Source organism: Pongo abelii, chromosome 20, assembly GCF_028885655.2.
Source record: "Pongo abelii isolate AG06213 chromosome 20, NHGRI_mPonAbe1-v2.0_pri, whole genome shotgun sequence".
In the NCBI taxonomy this organism is placed as follows: Eukaryota; Metazoa; Chordata; class Mammalia; order Primates; family Hominidae; genus Pongo; species Pongo abelii.
The window spans coordinates 59,843,196-59,861,242 of record NC_072005.2 but is presented as its reverse complement, the minus strand read 5'-3'; the positions used below and the strand labels follow the sequence as shown (position 1 = coordinate 59,861,242).

The 18,047-nt window shown below is 42.3% G+C and overlaps 1 protein-coding gene and 1 pseudogene across 6 annotated transcripts in view; both read right to left on the bottom strand.

Annotated features, from left to right (window-relative positions):
* Positions 1-380: 380 nt before the first annotated feature.
* ZNF813 (zinc finger protein 813) overlaps positions 381-18,047 on the bottom strand; it is a 28,633-nt gene continuing 10,966 nt past the window's right edge. Inside the window, exons 2-5 of one of the 6 annotated variants that reach the window (XR_008516133.2) lie at positions 12,923-13,009; positions 9,235-9,361; positions 1,396-4,062; positions 381-713 (exon numbers count right to left, since the gene is read on the bottom strand). Coding sequence is in view for 5 of the 6 variants with exons in the window: in XM_063719088.1 (XP_063575158.1) it covers positions 2,351-4,062; positions 9,235-9,361; positions 12,923-12,937 (1,854 nt within the window). In the remaining variant the exon portion in view is untranslated. 6 annotated transcript variants of the gene reach the window in all.
* On the bottom strand, positions 15,415-17,912 carry LOC129052035 (tropomyosin alpha-3 chain-like; annotated as a pseudogene).

The following is an 18,047-nucleotide window of genomic DNA, read 5'->3' as shown; positions in this document are numbered from 1 at the left end:
TTACAGGCATGCACCACCACGCCTGGCTAATTTTGTATTTTTAGTAGAGATGCTGTTTCTCCATGTTGGTGAAGCTGGTCTCGAACTCTGGATCTCAGGTGATCCGCCCACCTCGGCCTCCCAAAATGCTGGGATTACAGGCATGAGCCACTGCTCCCGGCAGATAGAGTCTCTTTTAAAACTCATGTCTTATCCTTCTGAGTGCCTCAAACTACAGCCTGTTCAGACATGTTATAACAGATTTGTACCAATTTATTTTGGTGCAAAAACTGGGAAATTCACACACAATTTTCTCATAATATGCAAAATACGTATTTTTCCATGAACTTCTTGAAGACCCCTTGTACTAAAAAGCTGTATTCAAGAGGACATAAAAAGGATTGTAGATATTCAAGTGCCATTTATTTCTGGGATGCAAAGATGGTTCAACATATTCAAGCAAATCAATGTGACATACCACTTGAACAGAATGAAAGATGAAAACCACATCATCTCAATAGATGGTGAAAAAGCATTTCACAAAATTCAAAATCCACTCATCATAGAAATCCTGAACAAAATAGATAGAAAAGGAAATTTACCTCAACAATAGACCATCCATGAAATGACCAACGAGTAGATAATGAAGCAGGGAACATGGAATGATTTTCCTGTAGGATCTCAAGTGATGGAAGAATGCTCTCACCCCTTCTATTCAATAAATACTGGCTGTCCTATCCAGAGCAATGAAATAGCAAACAAAATTAAACACGTCCAAATCAGAAAGAAAGAAGTAAAATTATATTTGTTTGTAGGCGACATGATCTTCTGTGTAGAAAATCACAAAGACTCAACCAAAATACTACTGGAAGTAACAAACACATTCAGTGTATCTGCACAGTACAATATCAGCAACAAAAATCAGTTGAATTTCCATACATTAACAATATACAATTTTAAAAGAAAATTTAAAAACACTTCCATTTGCTAGAGAACTTAAAGTAAGAAATAGGAATAAAAGTAAAAAGGTGAGAAGTTTGTACCTTGAAATCTACAAACATAGATCAATATGATTAAAAACATATACAGACATATAACCCATATTGATGGTTTGGAAAAATTAATATTGTTAAATGATTATATAACCCAATGTGATTTAGATTCAACACAATATCCATAAAAATCCCTATCAGTTTTTGTTACAGAACAAAAAGCAAACTGGGAAAAGTGGCTCGTGTCTGTTGGCCAGACTGATCTGAAACTCCTGACCTCAAGTGATCTACCCACCTTGGCCTCCCAAAGTGCTGGGATTACAGGCGTGAGACACTGCACCCGGCCCAATCCCCTTAACGTAAACACTTTAATGTCAATTTCTGCTTGATGGTTTGCTATACTCATTGCATTTGGAACAATTACCTCAAAAATGAATTTTCTACTATTCTGCAAGGAGTGAAGTCAGACTGAAGACCTTGCCACACTGATGACATTTTTAAGATTTCTGTCCAGTATGGATTCTCTGATGTCTAATGAGGTGTGAACGTGAAGTAAAGGCTTTGCCACAATCATCACACTTGAGGTTTCTCTCCTGTATGAATTCTCCTATGTTTTGCATAGGATGAAGCTTGACTGAAGACCTTGCCTCAATCATGACATTTGTAAGGTTTCTCTCCAGCATGAGTTCACCGACAAACTGCAAGGTATGAACGATGTCTGAAAAATTTGCCAATTATTACACTTCTATGCTCTCTCTTCCTTATGGGTTCTCCAGTGATTTGCAAAGGTTGTAGCATTACTGAAGACTTGGTGACAATCAATACATCAGTAAAGTTTCCTTCACCATGGATTGCCTGATGGTGAATAAGTGTTGACTGCTCATTAAGGCTTTGCCAGACTCATTACACTTGTAAGGTTTCTCTCCAGTATAAATTCTAGGATGTTGTGCCAGGTGTGAATCATGCCCGAAAGCCTTGTCACAAACTCTTACAATTTTATGGTATCTCTGCAGTATGAATTATTTTATGTCTTTCAAGGTTTGACTTGTGACTGAAAACTTTGTGACATTCTTCACCTTTGTAAGCTTTCTCTCCAGTATGAATTCTCCTGTCTTTCGAGGCTTGATTTGCGACTGTAAACTTTGTCACTTGCTTCACATTTCTAAGGTTTCTCTCCACTATGAAGTCTATGATGATGTGGAAGGTGTGCTTGTTGGTTAAAAATTTTGCAACATTCATTACACTTGTAAGGTTTCTCTCCAGTATGAATTCTTATAAATTACAAGGACTGAATTGTGACAGAAGGTCTTGCCACACTCATTGCATTTATAAGGTTTCTCTCCAGTATGAATTGTATGATGATGTGCAAGCTTTGCTTTTCAATTAAGAACTGTGCCACACTCACTAAACTTGTAAGGTTTCTCTCCAGTATGAAGTCTATGATGACGTGCAAGGTTTGCTTTTTGATTAAAAACCTTGCCACACTCAGTACACTTGTAAGGTTTCTCTCCAGTATGAAGTCTATGATGACGTGCAAGGTGTGCTTTTTGATTAAAAACCTTGCCACATTCATTACACTTGTAAGGTTTATCTCCAGTATGAAGTCTATGATGATGTGCAAGGTGTGTTTTTCGATTAAAAACCTTGCCACATTCATTACACTTGTAAGGTTTCTCTCCAGTATGAAGTCTATGATGACACACAAGGTGAGCTTTTCGATTAAAACCCTTGCCACATTCATTACACTTGTAAGGTTTCTCTCCAGTATGAACTGCTGTATGAATTACAAGGGCTGAAATTCGACTGAACGTCTTGCCACACTCATTACACTTGTAACGTTTCTCTCCAATATGAATAGCCTTATGAATTACAAGTGCTGAATTTCGACTGAACGTCTTGACACACTCAGTACACTTGTAGGGTTTCTCTCCACTATGAAGTCTATGATGACGTGCAAGGTTTGCTTTTTTATTAAAAACCTTGCCACATTCATTACACTTGTAAGGTTTCTCTCCAGTATGAAGTCTACGATGGCATTTAAGGGTTAACTCCTGACTGAAGGTCTTGCCACATTCATTACACTTATAAGGTTTCTCTCCCGTATGAAGTCTATGATGGCATGTAAGGGATGACTTCCGACTAAAGGTCTTGCCACACTCATTACACTTGTAAGGTTTCTCTCCAGTATGAAGTCTACGATGGCACGTAAGGGATGACGTCTGACTAAAGGTCTTGCCACATTCATTACACTTGTATGGTTTTTCTCCAGCATGAATTCTCCTATGTCTTTTAAGGTTTGATTTGAAACTGAAAGCTTTGTCACATTCTTCACATTTGTAAGGTTTCTCTCCAGTATGAAGTCTACGATGGCATGTAAGGGAATACGTCTGACTGAAGGTCTTGCCACACTCATTACACCGGTAAGGTTTCTCACCAGTGTGACATCTACGATGGCATGCTAGGTTTCGCTTCCGATTAAAGACCTTGCCACATACATCACATTTATATTGTTTCTCTCCTAAATGGATTATCTGATGTTTCCTTAAGAGTGAGCTATAATTAAAGGCTTTGCCACTCTCATTATATTGGAAAGACTTTTCTCTCATGCGTACCTCCTGTTTTTGTGTGAGTAACGAAGAATTCAGGAAATTATTCCCATAGTTATTAGAAATATGGGTTTTGGGCCTACAAGAAATTCTTTGGGCTGTTGAAATTGAGGAAGCATTGTTGATAGACTTCTCAACTTGATTATCAATTTTCCCTTGGGTCTGAAATATGTGGAGTTCAGGCAGATGTGAATAAAAGCTTGATCCAAGCTGATCTTTAATAGGCTTGTTTCTAACATGACTTTGATTATATTGGTCTGTACTACCAGTCAACTTTTTGATTTCTGTCATGAGTACTTCATGGCCATTTCTTTCATCTTCTTGCCACTGAAACTCTAAGTTATGAATATCTTTATCAGTTTCCTGAAAGCAAAAGTCTCCAATGTGATGACTTTCATGTCTTTCCAATGTTCCTGTGTGGAACACTTCTCTATTGCCTTGTGCAGTTGACAAGAACTCCTTCATCATGCATTTGGAAGAGATATCTACAAAATATAAACACCAATAGGTTTCCAGTTCAGTACAGATGGTAAATAATACTGAAATGTGTAAATGTGACACAAAAAAATACTTATTTTAAACTTCCCAAACATGATCTTCAAAGTTTAGGAACACAAAAGCATAAGATTCTTTATTAGATAAAGGGGTATTACATGTACTTCAAATCATTTCTATGGAACCATATTTCCAATATCACGACAAAACACTGACAGTGCACAAATGTGTATAAGCCTAAAGTAAGAAGTATTTTTCCACTGTGACCCTAAAGTGTCTAACAGTTTGCAAAAAACATATCACTGTCACATCAATGAAAAGTATATATTCTTCATATTTACAGCATATTTACTGTATACAAATAAATGCTAAAGGACCACATGATATACTATATTGGTAAATAGTCCACAACAAGCTCATGTAAGGATAACCAAAATCAATGGAAATTCTGTATTTTCAAACAATCATAGCACTGAGAAGGTAAGAAAAGATTACAAAATTTAGCCAGACATGGTGACCTACGTCTGTAGTCCCAGCTACTCAGGAGGCTGAGGCACAAGAATCGCTTGAACCCAAGAGGCAGAGGTTGCAGTGAGCTGAGATTGCAACACTGTACTTCAGCCTGGGTGACAAAGTGAGACTTTATCTAAAAAAAAAAAGTTAATACAATATTTTTCTGAATAACTGTCATTAAATTACCTATATCTATGCAGAAAAGGCACATTGTGACATTTAAAAAAAAATTTTTGTATTTTTTTATTTTTGAGATGAAGTTTCACTTTGTCGCAACAGGCTGGAGTGCAACGGCCCAATCTTGGCTCACTGCAGCCTCCACCTTTTGGGTTCAAGCCATTCTCTTGCCTCAGCCTCCTGAGTACCTGGGATAATAGGCACATGCCAGCATGCTTGGCTAATTTTTGTATTTTTAGTAGATATAGGGTTTCACCATGTTGGCCAGGCTGGCCTCAAACTTTTGACCTCAATGACCCACCCACCTCAGCTTCCCAAAGTCCTGGCATTGCAGGCATGAGACACAGTGCCCTAGTTAATGTGACATTAATGCCAGGCATGGTGGCTCATGCCTGTAATCCTAGCACTTTGGGAGGCCGAGGCAGGCGGATCACCTGAGGTCAGGAGTTCGAGACCAGCCTAACAAACATGGAGAAACCCCATCTCTACTAACAATACAAAATTAGCCGGGTGTGGTGGCTCATGCCTGTAATCCCAGCTACTTGGGAAGGCTGAGGCAGGAGAATCACTTGAACCCAGGAGGCAGAGGTTGCAGCGAGCCAAGATCACACCATTGCACTCCAGCCTGGGCAACAACAGTGAAACTCTGTCTCAAAAAAAAAATGACATTAACTAGCGGACTGTGTCAGTTATATTGCATACCATATACCGAAAAGCCTTATGTACATCATAAAAATTAGTTAGTAAAATATTGTAACCCATAAAACTAGCAAGCAAAGAACAAGTACATTTATACAACCTGCAGAATTCTAAACAATTTCCTGTTAAGAAAAAAGCCACAACTTCTATTTACCACCAGCACACAATATAAGAACTGAAATACATGTTAAGATCACTACCTGCTGATTTATGAGGTCAAAAATATACACAGCATTATAAGGAATAAGAATTGACTAACGGCCGGGTGTGGTGGCTCACACCTGTAATCCCAGCACTTTGGCAGGCCGAGGCAGGCAGATCATGAGGTCAGGATTTCGAGAGTAGCCTGGCCAACATGGTGAATCCTTAACTCTACTAAAAATCCAAAAAAATTAGCTGGGCGTGGTGGTGTGCACCTGTAATCTCAGCTACTTGGGAGGCTGAGGCAGGAGAATCATTGGAACCTGGTAGGCAAAGGTTGTAGTGAGCCAAGATCGCACCATTGCCCTCCAGCCTGAGTGAAAGGGTGAGACTTCATCTCAAAAAAAAAAAAAAAAAAAAAAGAATTGACTAACAGTGTCAGAGGGTACAATTATGATGTCACAACTACATTTATGAAACAGCCAGGCAATACAGCAATTCTATATATATGCATTGCCTTTAGTTATCTAGCTCACTATGCATAAAATACAAAACATAGAATGTTCACTGGGAAAATTTATAAACTGAGATCAGAGAAAACGTTGTATATAACAAGTTGCACAATAAAAACAATAAATATGATGCAGACTCCCTGGTCTGAATGTTCTTATTGGCCAAAAGCCATGTTCAGAGTTCTTATTCTCCAATAGGATGTTCTGCAGATGGGGCCTTTGAGAGAATTTGGTCATGGGTGTTGACTACTTATGAATAGGACTTGTGCTTTCATAAAAAGAGATATTAAAGAGCTAGTTTCCTGTTCCTCTTTCCCCCATGTCAGGACATGGCAGGAAGGTGGCTGGGCTAAACCATGAAGAATGCTCTCGGCAGGAACCAATTTGGCTGGCACCTTGCTCTTGGATTTCCCACTTTCCAAATTCATGAGAAATAATTTTCTGTGTCTGAAGGCTCCCAGTTTATTTCTTTTTTTGTTTGTTTTTGAGATCGAGTCATGCTCTATCACCCAGACTGGTGTGTAGTGGCATGATTCTCCTGCCGCAAGAGATTCTCCCGCCTCAGCCCAGAGTCTTACTTTGTCGCCTGTACTGGAGTGTAGTGGGGCAATCTTGGCTCACTACAACCTCCACCTCCCAGGTTCAAGAGATTGTCCTGCCTCAGCCTCTCGAGTACTTGGGATAACAGCGGTGTGCCACCATGCCCAGCTAATTTTTGTATTTTTAGTAGAGACGGGGTTTCACCATGTTGGCCAGGCTGGTTTCAAACTCCTGAACTCAGGTGATCTGCCCATCTTGGCCTCCCAAAGTGCTGGGATTACAGGCGTGAGCCACTATACCTGGCCAATTTTTTTTGTATTTAGTAGATTTGAGGTTTCACCATGTTGGCCAGACTGGTCTCAAACTCCTGACTTCAAGTGATTCGCCCACCTCGGCATCCCAAACTGCTGGGATTAGAGGCATGATCCACCTCGGCTGGCCAGTCTAAGGTATTTCTGACAGGACAGTGAAATGACTGAGACATGAAAGGGAGCATCCCATCAGATCAACATCACTGAAGGCTGACAAATCTTATTAAACAAAGGAAGTTTAGAGCCTGTACTATAAATCTTTCAATACTTGAAGCCATCTAATAGCAATAACATGTTTTAAAAACTTTGAGGCCAGCTGGGCATGGTAGTTTACATCTGTAATCCTAGCACTTTGGGAGGGTGAGGCAGGAGGATCAGGAGGTCAGGAGATTGAGACCATCCTGGCTAACACCATGAAACCCTGTCTCCACCTCTACAAAAAAAAAAAAAAAAAATACAAAAAATTAGTCAGGTGTGGTGACAAGTGCCTGTAGTCCCATCTACTTGGGTGACTGAGGCAGGAAAATCACTTGAACCTGGTAAGCAGAGGTTGCAGTTAGCCAAGATCGTGCCACTGCACTCCAGCCTGGACAACAGACCAAGACTCCATCTCAAAAAAAAAAAAAAGAAAAAGAAAGAAAGAAATGAAAGAAGTCTAAAGAGTCACTCCAACCCACAAATATATATAAAGTTCTCCAGTAAAGATAAATTAAAAGACAGATAGGCAGGGCACGGTGATTCACACCTGTAATTGCAGCAGTTTCGGAGGCTGAGGTTGGCGGATCACCTGAGGGCGGGAGTTTGAGATCAGCCAGATGAAAAAGGAGAAACCCTGTGTCTATTAAAATACAAAATTAGCCAGGCATGGTGACACATGCCTGTAATCCCAGCTACTCAGGAAACTGAGGCAGGAGAATTGCTCGAACCCGGGAGTTAGAGGTTGGAGTGACCTGAGATTGTGCCATTCCACTCCAGCATGGGTGACAAGAATGAAACTTCATCTCATCGACAAATAAATAAATAAATAGGCAAATAAAAGATGCAGAAACTGTTATAAGTGTACCTTTTCTTCATAATTCAACTTTTTTTCCTATTTAGAAGAAAAAAGCATGAAAACACAATATACATGTATGTTGATGAAAATGCAACATACACAGAATTCTGACATAAATAAAGAGTTCTACTGGAGAAAGAGTAGTTTTTGCAGGTTATGGAATTTTTTTTTTTTTTTTTTGAGACAAAGTCTTGTTGTGTTGCCCAGGCTGGAGTGCAGTGGCACAATCTCAGCTCACTGCAACCTTCGCCTCCCAGGTTCAAGTGACTCTCCTGCATTAGCCTCTTGAGTAGCAGCGATTACAGGTGCCCACCAACATGTCCGGCTAATTTTTGTATTTTTAGTAGAGACAGAGTTTCACCATGTTAGCCAGGCTGGTTTTGAACTCCTGACCTCAGGGGATTTGCCTGCCTCAGCCTCCGTAAGTGCCGGGATTACAGGCGTGAGCCACTGGCACACAAGGATCAGTTGAGCTGGAGAGGCAGAGCCAGTTGCAGTGACCCAAGATCGCACCACTGCCCTGTAGCCTGGGCAACAGAGTGAGACTCCATCATAAACAAAAAAAAAGTCAATAAGAAGGGAGTCAAAGCATGTCTACACAAAAAAGCAATTAAACACAAAAAGTAGGAAATGAGAAATGAATAACAACAAAAAAAAAATCTACAAGAAATACAGATAATATGTAACAGAAATACAACGGTAAGGTCTTCTCCATCAGTAATACTTCAACTGTAAATATTTAACTCTGCACTCAGAAGGCAAAGACTAGCTGGAATCAACAGGAACCAACTACATGTTTTCTACAGAAGACTCATATTGGCCTTAAGGACACACATATGCAAAAATTTTAAAAATAAAAGCCAATAATTAGTTATGGGGGTTGCCGCCTGTAATCCCAGCTACTCGGGAGGCTGAGGAGGATCTCTTGAGCCCAGGAGATCAAGACCAACTTCAACAACACAGCAAGAATCTGTCTGTACAAAAAAAAAAAACCAAAAAAAGTAGCCTGACATGGTGGCATGCACCTGTACCAGCTACCAGGGGAGGCTGAGGTGGGACAATCACTTGAGCCCAGGAATTCAAGACTGCAGGGAGCCATGATCCCACCATTGCACTCCACCCTGGGTGACAGAGCAAGATACTGTATCTAAAAAAAGAGAAAATACAAAGATACACAAGGGCACATCCCCACTTCTGGAGGGAAGTTATCCTCACCCAGGGAGACCAGGTTCCTATAATTCTCCAACATCACGTCCCTGTATAGAGTCCTCTGAGCAGGGTCCAGGCATTTCCACTCCTCCTGAGAGAATTCTATGGCCACATCCCTGAATGTCAATAGACCCTGAAATGAAAACACATTTTAAGGAAATGGTTATGGGAGGAGTTCTTATCTTTACAGAAAATGAGAAGAGGAGAGAGGGGAAAGCATGGATTTAATTGCAGTGAATGTTCTGACAAATCTGAGTAAGGGATTTTTCACCACATTTTGTCTTCCCAGTTGTGTTTTATTATACTTTTCTTTTTTTCTTTTTTTTTTTTTTAAGGTGGGATCTCACTCTGCTGCCCAGGCTGGAGTGCAATGGTGCAGTCTCCACTCACTGCAACCTCCACCTCCCAGGATCAAGCGATTCTCCTGCCTTAGCCTCCTGAGTAGCTGATATTACAGGCGCGCACCACCATGACCAGTTAATTTTTGTATTTTTAGTAGAAATGGGGTTTCACAATATTGGCCTCAAACTCCTGACCTTGTGATCTGCCTGCCTCAGGCTCTCAAAGTGCTGGAATTACAGGCGTGATCCACTGTGCCTGGCCCAGAAACTTTTATTGACAGACCAAGTGATATTCAGTATCTAGATGAGACAGAGTATGAGTGATGTCTTCAGAGATGACAACATCCACAGTGAAAGATCAGAAACTAAAATCCGCTGGGCATGGTGGCACAGGCCTGTTATCCCAGTGACCTGGGAGGCTGATGCAGCAGAATTGCTTGATCCTGGGAGGCAGAGGTTGTAATCATCCACAATTGCACCACTGCACTCCAGCCTGGGCAACAGAGACTCCATCTCAAAACAAACAAACAAAAAACCAAAAACCACGTAAAAATTACCCTGGCATGGCACCTGTGGTTCCAACTACTTGGGAGCCTGAGGTAGGAGGATGGTTTGAATCTAAGGGTAGAAGTTGCAGTGAGCTAAGATCGCGCCACTGAGCTCCAGCCTGGGCAACACAGTGAGACCTAGTCTCAAAATAAAATACATGAAAACTAGATTACTCAAAGTATGAAAATCCATTGCGTGTGTATGTGTATATATAAATATATATATATATGTCAACAAAATAATGAAACCTACACAGACTCACAAAAAACTAGATGTTAATACAAAGGGTTGTCATTTTCCCCAGATTTTCAAACTGTAAAAGTTGTTCAAAATATATACATTTGTGTGTGTGTATATATATGTATATGTATATGTGTGTGTGTATATTGTATATGTGAGTGTGTATATGAAGTTTTTACAAATATAAAAAGTAGCAAGTTTTGTTTAACTGAAGAGGAATCTCATCTTGCTGGAAAAAGATACTTTGGCAGTTGGGGGCAGGGGGGAATCTTGTCAGATCTAAGAAAACAGGAAATGCCTCATCCTAGAGGAAGCAATCACCCTTTCAACTGCCTGACCTGGAGGAATCTTCAGATATGTGTAGTAATGCAGGAGGGCTCAGAGGCAGCCACTATGGCACTCTTTATACAGGGAAAAATCACAAAGGACCCACAAGTTTTCATTCAGCCAATTTCCAATGCAGATGTCAAAGAGCAAGGTAGCCATGTTTACTAACATGACAACATGTAAATTTTCACAACTAGCAGGATCAAATATCATGTAAAATATTTACTGGAACATAAAGAAGAAAACAACAGACACTGGGGTCTACTTGAGGATGGAGAGTGGGAAGGAGAGGAGCAGAAAAAATAACTAGTTAGGGTCGGACGCAGTGGCTCACACCTGTAATCCCAGCACTTTGGGAGGCCGACGCGGGTGGATCACCTGAGGTCAGGAGTTCTAGGTCAGCCTGGCCAACATGGTAAAGCCCTGTCTCTACTAAAAATATAAAAATTAGCAAGGCATGGTAGCAGGCCCCTGGAATTTCAGCTACTCAGGAGGCTGAGGCAGGAGAATCGCTGGAACCTGGGAGGTAGAGGTTACAGTGAGCCGAGATCATGCCATTATACTCCAGTGTGGGCAATAAGAGCAAAACTCAGTCTCAAAAAAATAAATAAATAAAAAATAACTATTGGGTATGGGGCTTAACTGCAGAGTGATGAAATAATCTGTACAAGAAACCCCGATGACCCTAGTTCACCTATGTAACAAACCTGCACATGCAGCCCCAAACCTAAAGTAAAAACATAAAAACTTTTTTTTCTATCTTTTTTTTTTTTTTTTTTTTTTGAGATGGAGTCTTGCTCTGTGCCCAGGCTGGAGTGTTGCACAATCTCAGCTCACTGCAACCTCCACCTCCCAGGTTCAAGCAATTCTCCTGCCTCAGCCTCCTGAGTAGCTAGGATTACAGGCACGTGCCACCACGCCTGCCTAATTTTTGTAAAAAAGTATTTTTTTTTAATTTACAGCAGAATTTTTTTTAAGTCTCATAGTGATGCAGAAATACACGTGTATGAGACTTGCTCTGACACCTGACACAGAACTGACAGTAACGGCACCCCAGTGAGGCTGGAAGGAGGGTGGAGGACGTGACAGGGAAAGGAGATGCTTTATGGCAAAAAGTCTAAGCTGCAGCTTTGCTTGGAGTTTTACCACAAAACAAATATATATATCATGTGATGGTTAAATATAAAAATATATATTTAATAATAATTGGTGGGGCTGGGCACAGTGCCTTGCACCTGTAATCCCAGCACTCTGGGAGGCTGAGGTGAGCAGATCACCTGAGATCAGCAGTTCGAGACCAGCCTGGCCAACATAGTGATACCCCATCACTAATAAAAATACAACAAAATTAGCTGGGCATGGTGATGCGTGCCTATAATCCCAGCTACTTGGGAGGCTGAGGCAGGAGAATCACTTGAACCTGGAAGGTGGAGGTTGCAGTGAGCCAAGATCATGCCACTGCACTTCAGCCTAGGCGACAGAGCAAGACTTTGTATATTTAAAATACAATAATATTATCATAATTTAATAATAATAAAAATTATAACCATGTTTAATGAAAACACCTGTTTCACAAGCCTCTCCACAGTAACACCACAGTCTCCATGAGCTTAATGTGCTAAGAATGGTTTAATGAATCTCCTGCTATTATTTAGGTTGATTTCCTATTCTTAAAATAATGATAGAATAAAACATCTTGTATCATTCATGTCTGTGTATGAACTTTCCATTCTAATTAGTAAGATTTTTGGAGTCAGAAACACAGTAACTCACTCAAAAAACTAAAAATGCAGTATAAAATCAGGCAGAAAATTTCTCCATATTGGTCGCCTTTTCTAGAATTTACCACGTACTTCGTGCACATGAATACATGACTTCCATTGGCAGCTGCTCTAATCCTGGTCCACAGAGAGCTGACAGTGCATCCAGATGTGGCCCCTGAACAATCCCTGCTGCCCAACAGCACTGACACCATGGAACCCTCACCCCGTCTCCATCCATGTCTGGGTGTGACCCCTTCCCAAGACCATGCCTAGTGCAGCCTCTTCCCAAGTTCATGTCACTGGATCATGGGAGATGGAATCTAAGCGAGATGAGAGGGACTGAGGGAAGGCATGGGTGAATGTGAGTAAACCTGTCAGGCAGGATGCTTCAGACTCAGAGAAGACTCCCAACTCCAAGGCCCAGCGTTTCTGAAAGGAAGGAGACAGAACAATCCACCAAAAATATCATCTCACCTGAGAAAGAGCCATCCCTGACTCCTTTGCTTTCCTCTTCCTCTTCTGGGTTTCTTCCTCACATACCAAGGTGTTTATAAGTCAATCCTGAATGTTAGAAATATGTTGTTTATTGCTCAGAATCAACACACCTCCTCCCTGGAACATAACCACACATACAAAGGAGACCTCATCCTGAGGAAATATGGTCCCCTATGCTGCCCACTGCACCAGGGACAATAAACTCCTACAGGAAAACTCCCACTCCCCTCCTGGAGAAGCCCACACACATGCTGTAGCAGTGGGGAGCTGGGGTGGGATGAGCTCCCCTTTAGGGCACAGACCCAGACCTGACCAAACCTCACAAAAAGGCTGGGTGCGGTAGCTCATGCCTGTCATCCCAGCACTCTGGGAGGCCGAGGTGCATAGATCTCTTGAGCTCAGGTTTGAGACGAGCCTGAGCAACATGGTGAAACCCCATCTCTACCAAAAATACAAAAACTTAGCCAGGCATGGTTGTGCACGTCTGTGTGTCTGTGGTCCCAGTTACTTAGGAGGCTGAGGTGTGAGGATTGCTTGAGCTTAGGAGTTCGAGACCAGCCTGGCCAACACAGTGAAACCCGGTCTCTACTAAAAATACAAAAATTGAGCCACGCACGGTGGCTCATGCCTGTAATACTAGCGCTCTGGAAGGCCAAGGGGGGTGGATTGCTTGAGGTCAGAAGTCAGAGACATGGTGAAACCCCATGTCTACTAAAAATACAAAAAGCAACTGGGCTTGGTGGGTGTCTGTAATCCCAGCTACTCAGGAGGCTAAGGCAGGAGAATCGCTTGAACCCAGGAGGCGGCAGTTGCAGTGAGCCAAGATCATGCCACTGCACTTCAGCCTGGGTGACAATGTAAGACTCAGAAATAAAATAAAAATAAAAATAAAATAATTAGCTTAGTGTGGTGGCACACACCTGTAATCTCAGCTACTTGGAAGGCTGAGGCACAAGAATCACTTGAACCCAGGAAACAGAGGTTGCAGTGAACCAAGATCACAAGACTGCACTCACAGCCTGGGCAATAGAGTGAGATTCTCTCAAAAAAAAAAAAAAAAAAAAAAAAAAAAAAGCATTTCTGATGTGATTGATGCAGAGATAATAAAACCTGAGTAACGTGATAGAGACTGATGGGCAGAGGGAACTTCAGATGGGGGTGGGAGGGCATAGGAGACAGCTCTGAGCCTGGAACTGAAGGAGGAGAAAGGGACAGTGCTGTGATCATTTAGGGACATAGAGTAAGAGCAGGGACAACAACCTGAGACAGGAAGCATTCTGCTGATTAGGAAAAGAGAAAAGCAAATGTGACTGGTGCAGAAGGAGTCAGGAGATGAGGGCAAGCTCCCAGGAGGAGGCTGGACACTGGCAGGGGCCCTGGACACAGGGCTGTGGGGCCACAGTGAGGAGTTGGGCTTTTGTCCTGGGGAACACGGGAAGCCGGTGGAGGGTTCCCTGCCAGGGACTGGCATGACCTGCTTTAGATTTCACTGTGATATCATCATACAGAGAAAGGCCTCGAAGATGGTCTCTGTGTCTGAGTCTACAACTCTGTTTCTTCTATTCTTTTGCATTTTTTCATTCTTTTTTATTTTTGGGGTACTGCATCCCATTTAAAATTCTAATTACAACTGGGCACTCCTCTCTCCCACAAGAAAAGTCACACCCAGACACACACTCTATTTTGCCAATCATTTCAGGGACCAGGGCCACTCAGGATGAGCTTTTCTTGTCTAGCCCCTCATCTCCTAGTTGCAGGGAGGCTCACTGGGGCTCAGAGAAAGAGACATTTTCACCAAGTTACCCTGAGAATGTCTGAGATGAGTGAAAATGTGTGCCTGAATTCTTACTGGGGCCTGGAAGTGCTAATGGGAAGGGTTGGTCTTTATCACCCCTATCCTTGAAAATTAGAGAAGCATCTTTCACATGCCTGGGCTAAAGAAACTTCATTTGCAAGGTTCTGATGCCATTGATTCCCAACATTTAATTTTTCCTTACAAGAAAATCACAGTAACATTTATAAAACACAGAAGTGTGAACACACAGCTATTGACCTTGAAAACAGTGAAAGAGGGTCAGCTGTAGAACTAAGACATAAGAAAAAATTTTCAATCAAGAATACATGGGTGGCCAGGTGCAATGGTTCATGCCTGTAATCTTAGCACTTTGGGAGTTTGAGGTGGGTAGATCACCTGAGGTCAGGAGTTTGAGATGAGCCTGGCCAACATGATGAAACCCCATCTCTACTAAAAATCCAAAAATTCAGCTGGGCGTGGTGGCTGGGTGCCTGTAGTCCCAGCTACTTGGGAGGCTGAGGCAGGAGAATCACTTGAACCCAGGAGGTGGAGGTTGTAGTGAGCCTAGATCACACCATTGCACTCTAGCCCAGCAACAAGAGTGAAACTCCATCTCAAAAAAAAAAAAAAAAAAAAAGAACACATGGGTGCTTTTAGAATAGCATTCCATGTTGGGGAAAAGCTGAGGCAGGGCTTGCTAGTCTGACATAATATAAAAAGAGTCTTGGAACATGCCAGGGTCCAGGGTCTACAACCCTTTGTGGCCTTTGGAACACCAAGCTCTGTGCCAAAGGGTTGAAGGCTGCCCTGCTGCACCATAATCTAAGCCCAGGGCATAAAACCCCTCATGGCCTCTGGAATGTGCCCAGACTTGCTGCTTCCTTGCTTCTAGCACTCCCAGGCTCATAAAATGATTGTATCTTAAACTAGAAGAACATGATCTCAAGTTCCCCATGATCTCAAGTAGCAGAACACGTTCCATATAAATGCTAAACCGACACACCTATAGATCATGTGCTTGATGTACCACTTCCTATCAACCCCCACATCCTCACCACCTGCTTCTTTGTTTGATCACCAGTAAATAGTGTGGGCTTCCAGAGCTTGGGTCTTTTGCAGCCTCCATACTAGCGTTGGCCCCCTAGACCCACCATATGCATTCTTAACTTGTCTTTTCTCATTCCTTTGACTCCACCAGACTTCGTAGCCCCCATGGCCTGGTGTTGGGTCTGGCCACCCCAAAAGTTCCACGCCAATCCAGCCCATCTTTCAACGTTAGTCCAGAATGGACCAGAGGGCCTTGAGGGAAACATGCACTTAATAGCTCACAGCTCAAGATGTTCACAGATGACATAAGGAAAGAAAACTGAAAAATATACTAACTGGTTAAACTACATTTTGATGTTAAGGTAAAAGGTCACTGACATCTTTACCAGGTACACACTGAAATAAGCAAACTTCTGTATTAGGTACTAAAGGTTTTCAATAAATAATAAAGACTAGAAAGCATGCAGACCTCAATCTGAACCAGACGCAACTAGTTTCAAACAGAAACTATTTTGAAATTGTTTTTTAAAAAAATCTAACAAATTCTGGGGTCAACAGGAAAATAACTGGGAAATGTACAGAAAAAAAAAGATGTGAGCTGATTACAGGATGTGACAAAGGCATCTTTCAGAAGTAATTATGTATTTTTTTTTTACATCACAACATGCTTTTTAAAGACATTATGCATTGGGCTTACATTCCCTTAAATGTTGTTTCCAAAGGTTCTCAGCCTCTAGCCCAGCTGGAATCTCCGGGAAGAGGCAGAGACCGTTTGGTGAAAAAGAGGCAGGGGAGGAGGGGGTGGCGAGAGGAGAAAGCAGCCTTCCAGTTAAAGATCAGCCCTCAGATAAAGGTCAGCTTCGGGCAGGCTGGCCTCAGGTGGAGTCAGGGTCAGAGGGAGGAGCAGCAGCAGGGTGGGTCTGGGGCATTCTACATCTCATTCAGGTCAAGCAGAATCTGGTCCAGCATTCTTTGTGTACAGAGGTGTTCCTCTTTGGTGCATTTCAGTGGATCTTCCAAGTCATCAATTGTCTTTTCCAGCTTGGCTACTGATTTCTCAGCCAACTCAGCATGGGTCTCTGCCTCCTTGAGATTATCAGTAAAAATCCTCATCTCTTCCTCACATTTGTCTTCTTTTTGAGGGTACTTTTCTTCAGCTGCACTCAAACACTTCAGATTCTGGTCCATCAGTCTGATCTGCTCATCCATCTCTCGGCAATGGGAGTCTGCCAGCTCAGCTCGTTCCTCTGTGTGTTCCATGTCTCCTTCAATGATCACCAACTTACGAGCCACCTCTTCATACTTCCCATCTGCCTCATCTGCAACTTGCTTAGCTTCTTTGAGTTGGATTTCCTGGAGTTCCATCTTTTCTTCATCTTTTAAGGCCCGGTTTTCAATAACTTTTATATCTCTCTCACTCTCATCAGCAGCTTTTCCCGCTTCTTCCAGCTTTTGCAGGGCAGAGGCCAGGCGCTCCTGAGCACAGTCCAGCTCCTCTTCAACCATCTGGATCCTACCGTTCAAGGAGGCCACCTCAGCCTCAGCCTGTTCCCGGGCCTGCCTTTCTCCCTCAGCTTCTCGATGGAGGCACTCAGCTCGCTCCTCTGCATCACCTGCCTGGTGCTACAGAACCTGGATCTTGCGCTTCACTGCCTCGATGGTGGTGATCCCAGCCATGGTGCCCACCCAGCTACTGCTCACACTCCAGTTCCTGCCTCCTCCATTCGGCGTTGCAGCCTCCTCTCCATGATTATGTATTAAAAAAGAAATTTTGAAAACTAAGATTTATCTCAGCTGGGCATGGTTGCTCACACCTGTAATCCTAGCACTTTGGGGGGCCGAAGCGAGTGGATCACCTGAGGTCAGGAGTTCAAGGCCAGCCTGGCCAACATGTTGAAACCCCATCTCTGCTAAAATTACAAAAATTAGCCTGGTGTGGTGGCGTGGGCCTGTAGTCCCACATACTCGGGAGGTTGAGGCAAAAGAATCACTTGAACCCAGGAGGCAGAGGTTGCAGTGAACCGACATCATGCCACTACACTCCAGCCTGGGTGACTGCATAAGATTCTGCCAAAAAAAAAAAAATGAACAAAAAAAACCTACAATTTATCTCAAACTGAAAAAAAAAAAAAAAAGAATAAAGAAAGCAATGAAGAGGAAACAAAGAAAATAAAGTAAATCTATTACACATAAGAACAAATGTACTTTTGATGTCCCTTTTGTTTTTTATTTTATTTTTTGTTTGCTTGTTTGTTTTTGTGA